The following is a 17387-nucleotide window of genomic DNA, read 5'->3' on the forward strand; positions in this document are numbered from 1 at the left end:
TTGAAGTTTACACTCACAATAAGCCTTAGGCTTTAGGTTTAGAATTTAGGGCTTTAGGTTTTAGGCTTAGAATTTAGGTTTAGAATTTAGGCTTAGCAGTTAGCGGTCAATCACCTGCAGGCTCCAGGGGCAGGGATCGGGGTATAGCCTGTAACTTCTTCCAAGTTCCAACGTGTTGTAACTTATAGTACCAATATATATAAATATACTAATTAATAAAATTAAAAACTACCCTTCTATAGCAAGGTTTGTAAAATCATGCCCTTCTTTAGGAAGGGCAAAATTTTTTCCTTGCCCTTCTATATCAAGGTTTAAAAAATTATTTGCCTTCTCTTGAAGGTCAAAATGCCACTAGAAGGGCTCTCCAACCCTAAAAAAAAAACCCTGTCAATGGAGTGTGCATTACCAGCACACGTGCAGGTCAATAGCGATTTGGGTGACTTGCGCGTGTCGTGGCCCTCATCGGCTGCTCTAAACGTTGTAGGTAAATTTGGCGAGTGAACTACGCCCACTAGTCTTCTTCGCTGCTTCGCTTGGCGAGAGCCGCGACCATGGAAGAGATGGCTGTGGACATTCAGAATTCGCTTCAGAAGTCTGGATGGTTTCTCAAACCTTCTTGCGTGGTGAGCATTCTAGAGAATCTCATGGACGAGCAGCCGTCGCAGCAGCAGACATGGCACTCTCTGGTCCTTTCACACCTCCTTGACTCTGATCTGGCAGATGTGGGTGCTCCTTGCCTGCCTGTAGATATGAAGAAGGCCACACGCATACACGGACCCATGGTCCTTCAGGTTTTTGTTCGCTCCTGTCCTATTATGAATGAGAGAGAGAGAGAGAGAGAGAGAGAGAGAGAGAGGGGGGGGGAGTGGGGCGGGGGACTATTTTTTGCTCCAAAAAGTTGGAATGGCCTACGAGGCAAAGAAATGAGTACATTTGATCATGTTGTATCGACTCGAGATTAACCATGAAAATGTAAAACAACTAACTAAGAGCAACAAAGCAAATAAATAGCAAAACGTTTATGAGAGAGAGAGAGAGAGAGAGGATATATTCACATCCATAAGCGGCCAAAATAACCTATGAGATCATGAGTTACAATCATTTGAATGGTGATACAACTATTTGAAAAGAACAATAAATGTAAGTGTAAATGCAATGTTGAAGAAATCTAAAATCTAAAGTAGAAAGAGAACTCTGGTTGATAAAGAGAACTCCTCATATATGAAGGACCATATTATCAAAATGAAGGAGGTATGGGATGAGTTTGCATCCCTTGGTAAGAAATTATCGTTTGAAGACATGGTTGTGACACTAATTACACACTTTTCATATCCAAAATTTCGTACCAATCTCCTTACCTCCAAGGTTCAGGACACCATCACATGAGAGGAGCTTGTGCCAATGATATTGGAGCAGGATGCTAGACATAACAAGATTGGTATTGACAGAGTTGGAACTGCCAATCGTGCCTTTGTGGTTGGGTTGTTTTCATGAGGGGTCAATCAAAAGTAAAAGAAATGCAAGAAATAGGAGTAGTGAAGGGGAGAGTTTGCAATGGAAGTGCGAGCAACAATGTTTAGAGTAAGAGAGAGTGAACATAGAGATAGGTGTACTAGATTGTGATGGTACACAAAGAATAAAGAATATATTTATATGTTAGGGTACAATAAGAGTGTGTTCATACCTATATAACTTTATACACAGAGACAAAGGGACTTAACACCCAACAACCTCCCACTTAAAGGCCCAAAGCTAACCAACTCCCACTAATTGGTTGCAATGCTTATGCCGAGTCTTTGCAAGACTCTTAGTGAGAACGTCTGCAGGGTTATCTTGGGTTTTGACCTTAGTCAATGTGACAAGACCACAATCAAGAACTTGTCGAATGAAGTGGTACTGAACATTTATGTGTTTGGTATATGTATGAAACATGGCATTCTTAGCCAGATATATTGCACTTTGGCTATCACAACCAAGCACTAGAGTACTTGAAGAAAGACTAAAATCCTTGGCTAGACGGCCAAGCCAAATCATACATATGTGCCCAAAAACACTTCTGATACACAAAAAATCACCAAAATTCTTTGCAATTTCTCCAAAATCTCAAAAGTGGGAGATAATAAACTCGAATCACATTGCTTACAGCACCAAGATTGCTTTAGCAATGTTCCCAAAGTGCATTTCACACATCAAATTTGCCAAAATTTACAAATTTCAGCAAAAGTTTCAAAATTTCGCTGATCAATATACCTCGATTGCATTAATACATGTTTTCGAGAGCATAGAACAGACAAATTTAACAAAATTTTACAAAATTTTGCAAAAGCCCCAAATTTCTCGGGTCCAAATGTGCACCGATGTCAATAAATTTGGCTTAGTTGAGTAAAACTTTAGTGATACATTTCAAAGCCAATGTGTACAATTTTTGCAATTTTTGGGTCAATGTCATTGTTATGCATGAACAACACCAAATCTGGTAAAAGCCCCAAATCCTTGGGCACAAATGTGCACAAATCTGTGAATTGTGCTTACACACGTAAACCCCTGTTAGTGAGCAGGGGGCTTGCTTGTCAAGAACCTCAGAAAAAAAAAGTGACAAATTTAGCAGGAAAAACGTAATGTAGTAGCCGTTGACTATCCCGTGACGTGCCGGTGCCCGAATTTGCGTGTATGAGACTTGTGGACATTGCGTGTGACCTGTCATTGATTGCCGCTTGTTATCGCCTGCCAGCCACGCTATTACTAACTTGCATTGACCAGAAATGACAGTGGCGTGCCTGAAAAGGTTACGCCTCTGACTTGCAGACTGTTGAGCTAAAAATGCATTAGCTTCACTGAAACAGCCCCAAACATGCTTAATTAAGAAAGAAACCTTGTTGATTTAAAAAGAAATGCGTTTCTAGAGTGTTTGTATCCCATAAGCGCAAACCCACTTGGGAGAGCCCAAACTTTGTATAAATAGGTATGCTCCCCTCCATTCAGTCTTAATCTCGTTTTTTTAGATTTCAAGTATTACAGCTTGTTGCCCACACCGTGGACGCTTTGGTGCCTGTTTTTAGCCTACCACACACTGTTCAGAGCTGATTTCAGCATGCTGACTATTGCTGCTACTGGTTTTTTCTGCGTTTTTAGTCTCTCTCATTGCAGCCTGCGTTTGCTGCTTTCTCTCTCCTATAGCCAGCGTTTTGTCTCTCTCTCTCTCTCTCTCTCTCTCTCTCTCTCGTGTTTTTAGTCTCTCTCGCGCATTGCTGTCTACATCAGATTTGGCCTTCCTTGGTTGCATTTGTTGATATTCGACATCCAAAAGCTGCCTTGTTGCGATTCCGGATCCAAGTACGACACACTCTGCAGCTCATTATCCTTGCCCTGATCCTTGAGATACAGGAGTTTGAGGTACAATATTTATTCACTACAGTGTGTTTGCTACATGAGCATTGTATATTCAATAGTCATATCACTTCATTCATTCTCTATGTTCATTGTCTCTGAGTTACCCTAACTCGAATTGTGTTCTTCTATCAGTTTGTGCTTTGTCGTACAATATTATTTGTGTTTTTGTGTTAGGGTATTTCTTCACATGTTATCAGATTCAAGTTCTCCGAGAGAAACTTAGGCTTTGATTTGAAAGCTCTACATAAGAAGTAGGAACAATAGAAGGGTAGATTACTTCGAATACTACTTCCGCACCACTTCACACATCTGAGCTAAATCCATCGTGGAACGAGTCGGAGTGGGCCGCCTCGCAGCTTGCTTCACAAGCTCCTGACCTGGCCGGACAGAAATTGGACTATCATGAAGTTCCACGACCTTACGAGATCACTATCAGTTGAGTACGATCTCATTTTGATGCATAGAGCCCAATTATAGATAGAATGTAAGTTTGAATTTCACCCTTTAGATTCGGTGCACTGATCTATTGACCATGTAAGAAGGACAGAATCTCCACTTAGGATTGGCCATCCGCAAGTGGAAACTAGCATAGAGTACACTCCGTTGCCATCATATTTATTCTCTCCGGTGCCATGTATGCCTATCATTTTAGATTTTGTTAATGATGATTTCCCTTCTCCTATTGGTATGAATGATTTTCATGATGGACGTACGCAAAACAATTTTTGGTTTTAATGATGAAAACAAATATTTCTTTATGACTCAAGACTAGGTAAGCAGTTGAAACAAGAAAGTGTGAGTACTTCTTCCTCTTCTTTTCCTTCAAACTATTTTGTTTTCAAAGGTCAAAATGAAGTAGGTGCATCATCATCATTATATTTTAATTTTGTGCATTTAATGGATAAAAGAAACCCACATTATTTGCCACATCTACATCCATCACAAATCCATTTAATCTTTCTTCCATCCCAGCCTCTTATTTCGCTACCACATTCTTTCAATCTCCATTAAGTGCACCGCATGTTGCCTCTCACGTAGGATCACATGTGTTTTTATTTACCACACTAGGGGGTTCTTCAAACTTAGGCATAACTGTTCGGATCTCATCTCTTCCTTAGCCTGGTGGTGTTTCATCTTTTCGTCACATACTTTTGGGATCATTGTTGCTTGGGTATTCCCCCTAGTCTCTCCCGAGTGTGGATCAGTTGGTGCCATAGTTTGCCTCCATGGCATTACCTTGTGGACCCTCTGGTCATTATGCTGCGTCCTAGCTGACATTTGGACAGGGCTTATGTGTCCTAGTGCCTCCACCTCCACCTCCACCGGCACCTTATGGAAACATTCGTATTCTAGTGCCTCCGCATCAATTGATACTCATTGGAGATTCACAACCTATTTTTTCTTACCCACCTCTCCCCCCTCCTCATTATTAGATACCTACACTACCATTACCACCATCTTATCCTCCACATCCATCTTACCCCACATTCCCGACACCTCATGGTTCTACCTTATCTTTCGTCAAGCATGCATTCAATGACAAGACTCGTTTTAATGGGTCAAACTTTACAACTTTTAACGTTCTTAACTCCAGAGGGCTTGTTTGAATGGTTTGTTGAGGACCACATCGCCTCCGTAGAGACATTTGATGTGAGTCTTGTCCATATCTATGAGTTGCCTCCCGACAAGGTTGTTGCAGAGGCCCATTCGGCATAGTTAAGCACATCAACGCCTGTTTGGATTGCAGACAGTGAAGCTACACATCACACGACTCTTATAGAGAATATCTTCAATACCTGAGCCCTTGCAGTTGGATGGGTCTGCATCGCTGTAATTCTTTTTGATAGTGGATGATCGTTTGAGATACGTGTGGGTGTACTTCCTCAAGCATAAGTCCGACGCTTTCACATATTTCTCTGCTTGGGTGTTACTAGTTTATAACCAGACGAGTTGTTGTGTTGGTTGCATGAAGAATGATAGCGGTAGTGAGTTGATCTCCCACGAGTTTTCCGAGTTTCTACAGCAGCATGGCATCTCTCGTCAGCTCACCTCTACCAACTCCCCCTCTTAGAATGGAGTTGAGTATCGGAACCGGACAATCATGAAAATGACACGCTCTATGCTGTTTGCAATAGGGCTCCCTAAGTGCCTTTGGATTGAGGCTGCTAACACTGCGGTGTACATTCTCAACCGGTACTTGACTGCGGCTCTTTTCAAAAGGCCCCGTATGAGGCATTCTTTGGCTCTCGGCTTGTCATATCCCATTTTAGAGTCTCAAGGTGTCGTACATACACATACACGCCTGATGATAAAATACGAAAGCTCACTCCTGGAGCTGATCTTCTTATCTTCGTTGGATATTTCTCTAAAGCAAAAGTCTACCATTTGTTCGATCCTTGGATGAACAAGATGATTGTTAAGAGGGACGTCATCTTGGACGAGTGGAGTTTTTTGCACCGAATTTCGATTCGATTCCTTTTGCCGCATCATTGGAGATCGTGCATACTAAGCCTGGTCTACTATTCACTCATTGACCTGTGGATTCTTCTGCTCCCAGGCTCCCTTTACGAGACCCGTTACCTCGGTATGGTACCAGCTGACCATGCGGGATTTGGGGATCTTACCACCAAATTTCATTCTAGAGGGACCTAGAAGATCTGTCTGGCTCTCACTTCTTTGGTTAATTCATACTAGGCCAGACTTAGATTACTTAGTCAGCATTCTCAGTTAGTATTTCACAGCACCTAAGATGTCACATTGGATTGCTTGTCTTTGTGTGTTGCGTTATTTACGGCGTACTTATTCTTATGGCCTCACTTATGGTTTTGGTTTATGTTTGCAAGAATACATTGATTCTGATGGGGCAGGAGATTCTAACACCCGGTGTTTCCATGGCGGCTACCTCTTCACCTTGGGCACAGCTCCCATTTCTTGGTTTAGCCATAAGTAAGAGACGGTGGTGGCTTCCACGGCCAAGGTGAGTATAGGGCTCTCTTTGATGATACCACCGAGGCCATCTACCTGAGGAGCTTATTGGCGGCGCTTCACTTTCCTTGTGACTCTCCCATTGTTGTCTATTGCGACAACTAGAGTACCATTGCCCTTGTGGGTAATCCGATCATCACACCACGGATGCGGCATTCATTCATTTATTTATTCTTTTGTATTGTACTTATGGACATTTGTAACTTCATTCGCACTATCAGGATGACATGATTTTAAAAGGACACTTGGGTAAGTGAACAATTTCCCTACGGAGGACACTGTCCAAGTGGCACCGTTGCATTGCATTTTGTGTGAGCATGACATCTTGCATCTCCCTTTGCATTACCCCATGCATTGGCATTCTGTTCATGTAAAGATGCACTTGTGCACATTTATCCCTTTTCGGTCATTTGGAGTGGTCGACTTTGAATCCACCATATTCATGGCATTGCACATAGCAGTCTCCAAGGCAGTTCTCCCTAGCTAGCTTGCTTTCTTTGCTTGTCTTGCTTGCTTCACATCTTTGCTATATTTGTATCACCCACAATTTAGCCATTTTCTTTCTTCATTGACACCTAGTACTAGTAGAAATAGTATGCTTGTTTTGTGAAGGTCTTAGGTCTGACTATCCCTTATCACTCTCTTGTTTGGGTTACAGATACTCAATAGGACGAAAATTGATTTGAAACCCTCACTTAATGTTAAATCTATTAAAATTACAAAGTTCTAAAAAAAGAAGAAGAAAAAGTCCATAGTTGATTCCATCCACCTTTGCAGGACTTGGTAGGCCTTTGTGCAGCCGATGTGCACCCTGATGGTAGATATGCAAGGATCGAGATAGAGTGCAGATCAGGTTTAGTGCAACATGTAGAGTAGAGAGAGTGAGGAGAAAGAGTAAGAGCACAACACTCCAAGTTTTTGGTACAATAACAAGATGTACCACTTTAAGTTTTGATAATATATATGAAGTACAAGTGTAAGGGTGCGTGCACATTCGAACACCGTAAAACGCATGGTGAGTCTTTATTCCCAACAACCTTCGACCTAAAGGCAATGTGGTTGAAGGTAGAGAAAAGAATCAACTAAGTCTATGTACATACATGTATATACAAAACTGAAATACACATATGCTATCCAACCCCCATCATCTGGCGGCAATGAGCAATCCGCTCTGTTGGAAGACCCTTTGTGAGAAGGTCTGCAGGGTTATCATTTGCATGTACCTTGACAAGCTCAATGCTCATGCTGTTAAGTACATTCTTGATAAAATGATACTTTACCTGTATGTGCTTTGTCTTTGCGTGAAAGATAGGATTCGGTGCTAGCATGATAGTACTCTGACTGTCACAATGGAGATTAGGAACCTCTGTAATACCAAGCTCTCTCACCAAATGTGAAAGCCATAAAGCCTCTTTGCATGCGTCAGTGGTAGCTACATACTCTGTCTTTGTAGTAGACAATGCAACACACTTTTGCAAATATCCAAGAGACTGCTCCTCTTATGAACGTGAATACATATCATGAAGTAGACTTCCCGCAGTCAGGATGACCAACATAGTTTGCATCTGTGAAGCCAACAACAGATGACTTCTCCTTACCAAAGGAGATACACAAATCCTTTGTGCCCTTAAGGTATCTCATGATACCCTTTATTGCTTCCCAATGCTTTTTGCTAGGATATGCCATGTACTTTGCTAACTACTTCCACCACAAATGCAGTGTCAGGATGTGTAGCAACCATAGTGTATATCAAGCTACCAACAATTGAAGCATAAGGAATCTTGGCTATCTTAGCATTTTCATCATAAAATGTAGGGCAGTTATCTACACTAAGTTTCACATATGGAGGCAAAGGTACACCAATGGCTTCCCCCCCTTCATTTTGAAACATTGTAAAACCTTAGTAACAGACTTTTGCTGTGATAGATAGAGAAGACCCTTCGATCTGTCCCTGAGTATACACATGCCAAGAATGTGATTGGCCTTACTAAGATCCTTCATATCAAAGCTACCGCGTAAGCTTTGCTTCTAGGAGTCCAAGGCATGAACATCCCTGTCTACAATCAGCATGTCATCCACATACAAAACCAAGAGAATAAAGCTACCATTTGTTGCCTTCTTGGTGTATAAGCAGTGATTAACTTGAGAGCGATGGGATCCCTAAGATCGCATAAATGTATTAAATTTATAATACCATTCTCGTGGTGCCTGTTTCTGTTAGCCTGCTCTATTTTCATTCTCAGTCTGTCATCTCTTGGTTGTGAGCTCCTGCCAGAGTCTGGCAGGAGACAGAGGAGCTCTGTCAGTTTTGTGTTTGCTGATTTAGTTTGCATTTCCTTCTTGGGTGGCACTCAGCCCAAAATGGGCCTTTTTGTGTGCAGTCGGCCCATATTTGGGCAGGTCGGCCAGTTTCAGCCAGGTCGGCCAGTTTTGGCTGGTTTGGGGCTATTTATAGCAGCCCCCCCAGTCATTCATATATACATTCTTTTGCAGATTCAGCACACACTCCCTCCTCTCCCACTCCGGCATTGGTGCTGCCATTGCTTCCCGTCTGTTCTGGTGCCCTCACTGACGCTCTGGGCTGCGTGCAGGGACTGATCAGTCCACTTTGGTGTATTCAGCATTCATTAAAGTCAGTGCAGATTTTCTTCCTTCATTTTCTGCTCTCTCTCTCTCCTCCTCTGTGTTCGTGTTCTTCCGTTGTGCACTCTCACATGGTATCAGAGCCTGACTGAGAGCACGGAGGACCTAACCTTGTGGAGAGATACCTCGCCCCTCTTCTGTTGCTGTCGCCTCATCTCCAACTGCCCAGGCGGCCCCTTCAGGTGGCCATTCTTCTTGCGTTTGCTGCAGATGACTACTCCCGAGGCTGCCATGTCATCAAATGCCCCTCCTGCTTGCGTTTACCATTAGGCGGCCTCTCTTTCAGCTGGGCGACACATCATCAGGCTGCGTTTTCCTGATCTGGTGGTCGTTTCCACTCCTGGTGGCTCATCTCCTGCTGGCGACCCACTCCCAGGCTGCGTTTTGGTGCTGGCGGTTTCTGTTCTGGTGATCTTCATCAGCTACCTTTGCGTTTTGCAGCTCCAGGTGTTTGTAGGCTATCACAGCCTGCGTTTTGGTGGTTGGTGACCATACTGCTGGTCATACTTCGGCTTTGGCACAATTTTCTTTGGTGTTTGGTATTTTGCAGATTGGAAGATGTCTTACCAGTTTTCAGGCTTTGACGACTCAGAGGATGAGCTCCTTTCTTATCAATCCTCTGAGCGGAGGCGGGATTATCAGGAGTTTCGACGTCGGGAGGAGACTCCTCGCACTCGTTCCTCTTCAGTTCATGCATGTCAGAGGGTTCCATCTACCGTGAAGGTGCCTTCCGTGAAGACCGCTTCAGATGTGCGGATGCCTTCCTTGATTCCCTCTATTCAGGTGCCGATTCTCCCTTCCTTTCCGAAGGAAGATAAGTTGGATGGTTCCAACTACTCCCTCTGGTCGTGCAAGGTGGAGTGCATCCTCGATGCATTCGACCTATGGGAGCTTGTTTCTTCGCCCATTGACCGTCCTCCCGTGGATTCGTCAGATGGAGCCTCTATGGACTGTGCAGCCTTGTGGGATAGGCTCAACTCTTGAGCCCGTTCCTTTCTTTTTATGAGTTTACATGATTCGATTCTTGTACATGTTCATAGGTTAAAGACCGCGGCAGAAGTGTGGAAGAAGCTTGCGCCTTTGTATCAGTACAAGACGTTTGCCCACAAGATTTTTTTGGAGAAGAAGTTGCGGATGCTCAGTCTTGATGATTCTTCTTTCACGAAGGAGCACATCACGAAGATGGAGGACATGCGAGGCGAGCTAGCCTCTCTTGGTCACGTGATATCGTCCGAGGATATGGCGATGATTCTGTTGACTCAGCTGCCATCACCCCGCTATGATGTCTTCTACACCAGCCTCATCACCTCGAGGACCCGCGAGAAACTCCTATGGGAGGAACTTTCCCTGCTTGTCTTGGAGCATGACGAGCGACTCAAAGAGGTGGGTGCCAGTGGCTCCACCAAGGCTTTTACTGCAGGTATAGGTGGCGGCAAGAAGAAGAAGCAAGAGAAGGAGAAGGCCAAGGACAAGAAGGAGGAGGACAAGAAGGATGCGAAGGAGAAGAAGCCCAAGTGCCTCCACTGTGGGAAGGGTACTCATCCCGAGGAGAAGTGTTGGCAGAAGTACCCCCATTTGAAGCCCAAAGAGAAGGACTCGAAGCCAGCCCCCGCTACGACAGAGTCTGCATTTGTGCATGTCTTTGTTGAGGAGGATACAACCTTAGCTTCTACCACTCAGGAGAAGCCTTGGCTTGTGGACAGCGGAGCATCTTCACATATGACCTTCAGACAGGATTGGCTTCAGGATCTTCGTTCCAGAGGGGGCACTGTCACCATTGGTGACAATTCTACAGTTCTTGTTCGAGGTGTGGGGACTCTACCTATGTTTTCTGACAGGCGGTCTTCTTCCGCTAAAGTTCTCTATGTACCTGATTTGGGCTTTAACCTATTGTCTGTGCATGGTCTTACTCAGCTAGGTACCCGAGTCATTTTTACACAGGATGCAGTCACAGTGGAGGATGCTTCTACAGGTGATGCTCTTTGGACAGGTACATAGGATGGTGGGATTTATAAGCTCACAGCCTTGGCTGTGAGGGCTTCCCACGAGCTTGGGCTGCTTTGGCATGCTCGGTATGGTCATTTGAACCTCGACTCTATTCGGCGGGACTCTCGGAGGAAGATGGTGGAGGAACTTCCAGATTTCCCTCCTCTTCACACTTTGTGCCCTAGGTGTTTGAGGGGCAAGCAGCATAGGCAGCCTCACCCTCAGGTTGCCTCTAGGAGGGCTATTTCTCCGCTTGAGTTGGTTCACACCGACCTTTGCGGACCTATGGGCATGGCCTCCCTTGGGAAGGCCAAGTATTTGATGCTGATTGTGGACGACTTCAGTCATTATGTGTGGCCTTATTTCTTGGAGTACAAGAGCGAGGCGTACTCACGCTTCTGCGAGTGGAAGGTGTTTGTGGAGACACAAACAACTTCCAAAGTTCGTGGTGTTCGAGCTGATCACTGTGGCGAGTTCACTTCTCACCTTTTCTCTTAGTTTTGCAGGGATCACGGCATTCGGGTGGAGTATTTCCATCCGAACACACCATCAGAGAATGGTGTGGTGGAGCGTGCGAATCGGACCATGGTGGAGATGGCCCGATCTATGTTGGAGCATAGGAGTCTTCCTCATTTCCTTTGGGGTGAGGCAGTGGCTACAGCGGTGCATATTCGCAACCGCTCTCCGACTTCGGCTTTACAGGACATGACTCCTTTTTCTTTGGGAAGAAGCCTTCCGTGTCCCACTTTCGCATCTTTGGGTGTGGTGCTTTTGTCCATGTGGACAAGAAGAAGAGGAAGACGAAGCTCGACTCTTAAGTCGAGAAAGCTTATCTTCATGGGCTATAACACGACCACGAAGGGATATCGGCTCTACGACCCGACGACACGGAAGATTGAGGTGAGCAGGGATGTGATCTTTGATGAGGCTTCGGCCTTCGAGGATCCAATTGATGGTTCTATTACAGATGCTTCTTCGACAGACCATCCCCCACCTTGTCTACCTTCTCTTCCTTCCAGGATACCCCTTAGCACCCCTCCTTCGTCATCGCCCCCTCCCCCTCCCATTCCTCCTACTATGGCTTCCCCTCCCCCTTTGGCGGATGTGACTCCTTCTTCTATGAGTTCTTCCACCCCTTCAGATTCCCCTCCGGAGTCCTCTCGAGATCCACAGCCATCAGCTGGGGAGCCTTCTTCTGATGAGGAGAATCTACCTTCACTTGGTGAGGGGGAGTCCCTCGCAGACACAGGTGCTTTGCAGGTTCTGGAGCCTACTCGGTCTCCCTCGCAGCAGGAGGAGTCTCTTAGGATTCCTTTATGGTATCGCTTGCTCATGCAGGATTCAGGTGTTACTCATTTTCCTGCTTCTTCTACAGGTCCACGCAGATCAGCCTGCTTACAGGCCCAGCGGGATAGTTCACTATGTGTGAACTATGCTCTTATGTCTCAGATTCTTTAGGATTCCGAGCCTTCCACTGTGGAGGAGGCTCTTGCACAGGATATATGGTGACAGGCTATGCAGGCAGAGCTCGATTCCATCGAGCGGAACCATACTTGGGAGCTTGTATCGCGTCCCAAGAAACAGAAGGTGATAGGTGTGAAATGGGTCTTTAAGACCAAGTATCTTGCAGATGGCTCCTTGGACAAGCATAAGGCTAGGCTTGTTGCCAAGGGTTTTGCACAGCGCACAGGATTGGACTACTTCGAGACTTTTGCTCCTACAGCTCGGATGTCTACCATTTGAGTTATTTTGGCTCTTGTAGCTCACTACCGTTGGCCTGTTTATCAGATGGACGTCAAGTCAGTCTTTTTGAATGGCGTCCTTGAGGAGGAGATCTATGTTTCACAGCCTCCTGGTTTTCTTGTGCAGGGGAAGGAGGATCATGTCTACAGGCTGCGGAAGGCCCTTTATGGCCTGAAGCAGGCTCCTCGTGCTTGGTACCAGAGGATTGACCGCTTCTTTCTACAGAGTGGGTTAAAAGCGCTCCGATCATGATCCCAACCTCTACTTTCGGGTTGTGGGTTCTCTTTGTGTTTTCCTTATTTTGTATGTAGATGATCTTATCATTACAGGGAGCGATACTCAGCAGGTGGAGCATACTCGGTCCATTCTTCGGCAGGAGTTCGACATGACGGATCTAGGGATCCTTCACTTCTTTCTAGGACTGGAGATCTATCAGATGGCACAGGGCATCTTTATCTCGCAGCACAGGTACATCTCCGAGCTTCTTTCGGAGTTTGGTATGGTCGAGTGTTGGCCTATTTCTTGCCCCATGGACCTTGAGTCCAAGCTTTTGGCAGCTGGAGTCCCCCTTACAGATGCCACTTGTTACAGGTGCCTTGTAGGCTCTCTCATCTGGCTGATTCACACTCGGCCGGATATCTCTTTTGTGGTGGCTTTGTTGTCTTCTTTTATGAAGACTCCTACACAGGATCACTGACGTTCAGCCTTGCGTGTTCTTCGGTATTTACAGGGGACTCCATCCTACGGGATCATGTATGGAGATGGGATCACCCTTTCTGGATGGAGTGATTCTGATTGGGCAGGTGATGTGGATTTGCGACGATCCACTACAGGTTATGCTTTCACCCTTGGATCTGGTGCTGTCTCTTGGAGCAGCAAGAAGCAGCCTATTGCGGCACTTTCTTCTACAGAGGCTGAGTATCGGGCCCTATGTTCGACCGCTATGGAGGCAGTTTGGCTCCGTCGCTTGCTGGCGGAGATTGGCTTTTCCCAGACAGGACCTACGGAGCTGCGCGTGGACAACTAGAGTGATCTTGCTTTGGCAAAGAACCCGGTGTTTCATGCTCGCACGAAGCACATTGAGGTTCAGTATCACTATGTTCGAGAGCGGATCGTGGATTCGGAGCTGGCGGTGGCCTATTGTCCCACGGTAGACAATGTGGCTGATCTCTTCACGAAGCCTTTGCCTCAGGCTTCTTTGCTTCATTACATGCGGTTGTTAGGTCTTTAGACCCTCCCAGGATCTGAGAGGGGGTGTTAGCCTGCTCTATTTTCATTCTCAGTCTGTCATCTCCTGGTTGTGAGCTCCTGCCAGAGTCTGGCAGGAGACAAAGGAGCTCTGTCAGTTTTGTGTTTGCTGATTTAGTTTGCATTTCCTTCTCGGGTGGCACTCAGCCCACAATGGGCCTTTTTGTGTGCAGTCGGCCCATATTTGGGCAGGTCGGCTAGTTTCAGCCAGGTCGGCCAGTTTTGGCTGGTTTGGGGCTATTTATAGCAGCCCCCCCTAGTCATTCATATATACATTCTTCTGCAGATTCAGCACACACTCCCTCCTCTCCCACTCCGGCATTGGTGCTGCCATTGCTTCTAGTCTGTTCTGGTGCCCTCACTGACGCTCCGGGCTGCGTGCAGGGACTGATCAGTCCACTTTGGTGTATTCAGCATTCATTACAGTCAGTGCAGATTTTCTTCCTTCATTTTCTGCTCTCTCTCTCTCCTCCTCTGTGTTCGTGTTCTTATTCCGTTGCGCACTCTCACAGTTTCAACCCATACAAACTCTTGTTGAGTTTACATACCATGTGCTCTTTTCCATTTTGCAACAAAACCCTCAAGCCGTCTCATGCAGATCATCGTGCAAGAAGGCTGTCTTGACATTCATCTATATGAGTTCCATATTTTCAAATGCAACCAATCCCAAAATGTTTCGCAAAGTAGTCATTTGACTATAGGAGAAAAGATTTCATCAAAATGAATTCCATGTTCGTACTTGTCCCTTTAGCAACTAGTCGTGCCTTTGTACTTTGGCAAAGAACTAGAAGTGACTTACATGTAAATCCATTTGCATGGTAGCACTTTTTGCCCTTTAGGCAAATGCACCAAATCCTAAGTGCCATTTTTCATGAGAGATTCCATCTGTGACAGCATAGCCTTATGCCATTTCTTCTTGTCTTTTTTGTCCATTGCTTCCTAGAAGCATGATGGCTCACCACAATCAGTCAACATGACATAATCGGCCACATAATTGACACCAAGAACAAACCTATCTGGCTGTCTTTGCACTTTGGTCGACCTACGGACCCAATGGTCAAGATTTGCTGGCTGTTCAGCCTGCATATCTGCATTAACAGCTTGCTGTTTTGTAGGTTCAGCATGCTGTACAGCTGGTTCTGGTCGTTCCAAAGGCATATGTTCTTACTGAATTTGTGGTACATCATGAACAATATCTTGTTGATAAGTTCCAGCATTATTCCCTGCATTTTCAAGGTCTAGTGGGAATCCTTTGTTGTCCTATGAGTACATCCTCCCAGAATACAACCCTTTTGACCTCCTTTGTCTTTTCAAGCTGTTTGTGCATGCGATCTTTCCGGAAGATAACATCATTTCTGCGTACTACTTTTCGTTTAATGACCCATTTCACCTTCACACCATATCCTAGGAAAATACATTTATAGGACTTTGGCTCAAGTTTGCTGCGTTCTTCCCTTTTGATCTCCTTTGTCTTTTCAAGGTATTTGTACATGTGATCTTTCCGGAAGATAACATCATTGCTGCGTAGTACTTTTCGTTTGATAACCCATTTCACCTTCACACCATATCCTAGGAAAATACATTTACAGGACTTTGGCTCAAGTTTGCTGTGTTCTTCGTTGCGAATGTGCACAAAAGCCTTTCAGCCAAACATTCTCAAGTGAGTATACGAAGGTGGCTTGCTCGACCACTCTTCTTAGGGGACTCTCCCCCCAAAGACCTATTTGGTGATCAATTAATCAAATGTACGGTTGTCATAACAGCCTCTACCCAAAATCCATGAGGTAAAGCAGCATATGACAGCATTGTACGGGCCTTGTCTTGAATGGCCCTGTTCATACACTTTGCAGAAGATTGCAACACCATTTTGGGGTGGATTGTGAGGGGCGGTGAGCTCCCTTTGAATCCCTTTGCTGTCACAAAAGTCCTGAAAGGCTTTGGACACATATTTCCCAGTGTTGTCAAAGCGAAGACACTTTAAGGTCTTGTTGGTCTGATTTTTAGCAAGTGCCAGGAATTTTTTAAATTTATCCAAGGCCTCGTCTTTAGGATGGATTGGATAAACCCATACTTTGCATGTGGCATAGAGAGCCCTTACAAATTTTCCATTTACTATCCCCAAAGGTGGTGTGATAGCCTTCATCATCTAGCTGCCTTGTGCTTATTAAGCTCTTCTTGAGCCGAGGTACATGCCTTAGATTATGCAAAATAAACATGGAGTCATGCTGAAATTTCAATTTCATAGTGCCAATGCTTGCAATTTTACATGCATAGTTATCCCCCAAGCGGACAGCACCACGTGCACCACCATTGTAGTCAGAAAACTACTCATGATGTGGTGTAACATGAAAAGACGCATTTGAATCAAGTATCCAAGTGTGCATGTCATTCTCAGAATCTGCAATCAATGCATGTGCAGTCAAAGAAGAAGCAAGAAGTACATCACCGTCATTGTCATTCTCATGAGTGACTACATTTACCTCTTCTATCTTCACACTGCTCTTCTTTGCAGGTTAGCTGTCCTTTTTCTTAGTCTTGTTGTCTTCAGTGTTTTTGTTTTTCCTTTTCTCTTTCTTTAATTGAAAATATTCATGTTTGTAGTGTCATGAGGACATGTATTTTTGAAACCTCACTTACTTAATCACATGATTAAGTAAGTGTTGCACATGTGAGGTGCAACTGGGGTTAGAGTAAATTTACGAGCCCAAGACCCGAGAAAATCACAGGATGTCAAAGGCAAAAGTTGCTATAAGTTATGTTGCACAGGCACTTGGTGGTTGGTGATACTAGAGATGTAGTGTTTAATGGTACCTAATACTGATCTAATGATCAAAGATGGCACAAAGAGACTCGGGAGTGGAAGATGCCTAGATAATTTAATTATTGGCTAGTCAGATTATTTTTTTGGGCATTGAAATAATTATTAGGCTAATTTTCAGTAATTAAAGGCTGAAAATTAATATTTAATGATGGGTAATGTTGGAAAAACCATTTGGGAAGGCTGCCACTTGGCAAACTTGCCCATACAGGATGGTAAAAGGTTGAAAAAGAGATAAAACGAGATCGTTCTTGCTGTAGCAAATGTGGGAGAGCTGTGAACAGCCATGACCAGCCTATTTTCAGCCATTGCAGCCAGCCACGAGTGAGTTTTGAGGAGGGGGTTGCAGATTCGGATCCTCCACAGTTAGACAATTGCATCAAGGTACAAGGTGAAAGCTAATTTGGATGTCTCAGTTGTAGGCGATAGCATTTAATGCTGTTGTGGCAAGGCATCATCTGCATTTGACAGATTTTTAGTCATTCTTTGCGTCAAAACTTTGAATTTTCTCTCTCTATAGCCTTCTCTCTTATCTCCTAGCCATTTCACAGCCTTGCTCTGAAGATCTCAGCAT

At 44.7% G+C, this 17387-nt stretch overlaps 1 protein-coding gene across 1 annotated transcript in view; it reads left to right on the plus strand.

Moving 5' to 3' along the window:
• Positions 1–349: 349 nt before the first annotated feature.
• Positions 350–17387, plus strand: part of LOC148016419 (tudor domain protein (DUF1767)) — a 71837-nt gene continuing 54799 nt past the window's right edge. The window contains exon 1 of the mRNA XM_087663976.1: positions 350–791. Within this exon, the coding sequence (XP_087520102.1) occupies positions 552–791 (240 nt within the window). The 5' untranslated portion in view covers positions 350–551. The remainder of the gene's footprint in view (positions 792–17387) is intronic.

This window comes from Lygodium microphyllum, chromosome 23, assembly GCF_053477565.2.
Source record: "Lygodium microphyllum isolate KBCC chromosome 23, Lygodium_microphyllum_v1.1.10, whole genome shotgun sequence".
Classification (NCBI taxonomy): Eukaryota; Viridiplantae; Streptophyta; class Polypodiopsida; order Schizaeales; family Lygodiaceae; genus Lygodium; species Lygodium microphyllum.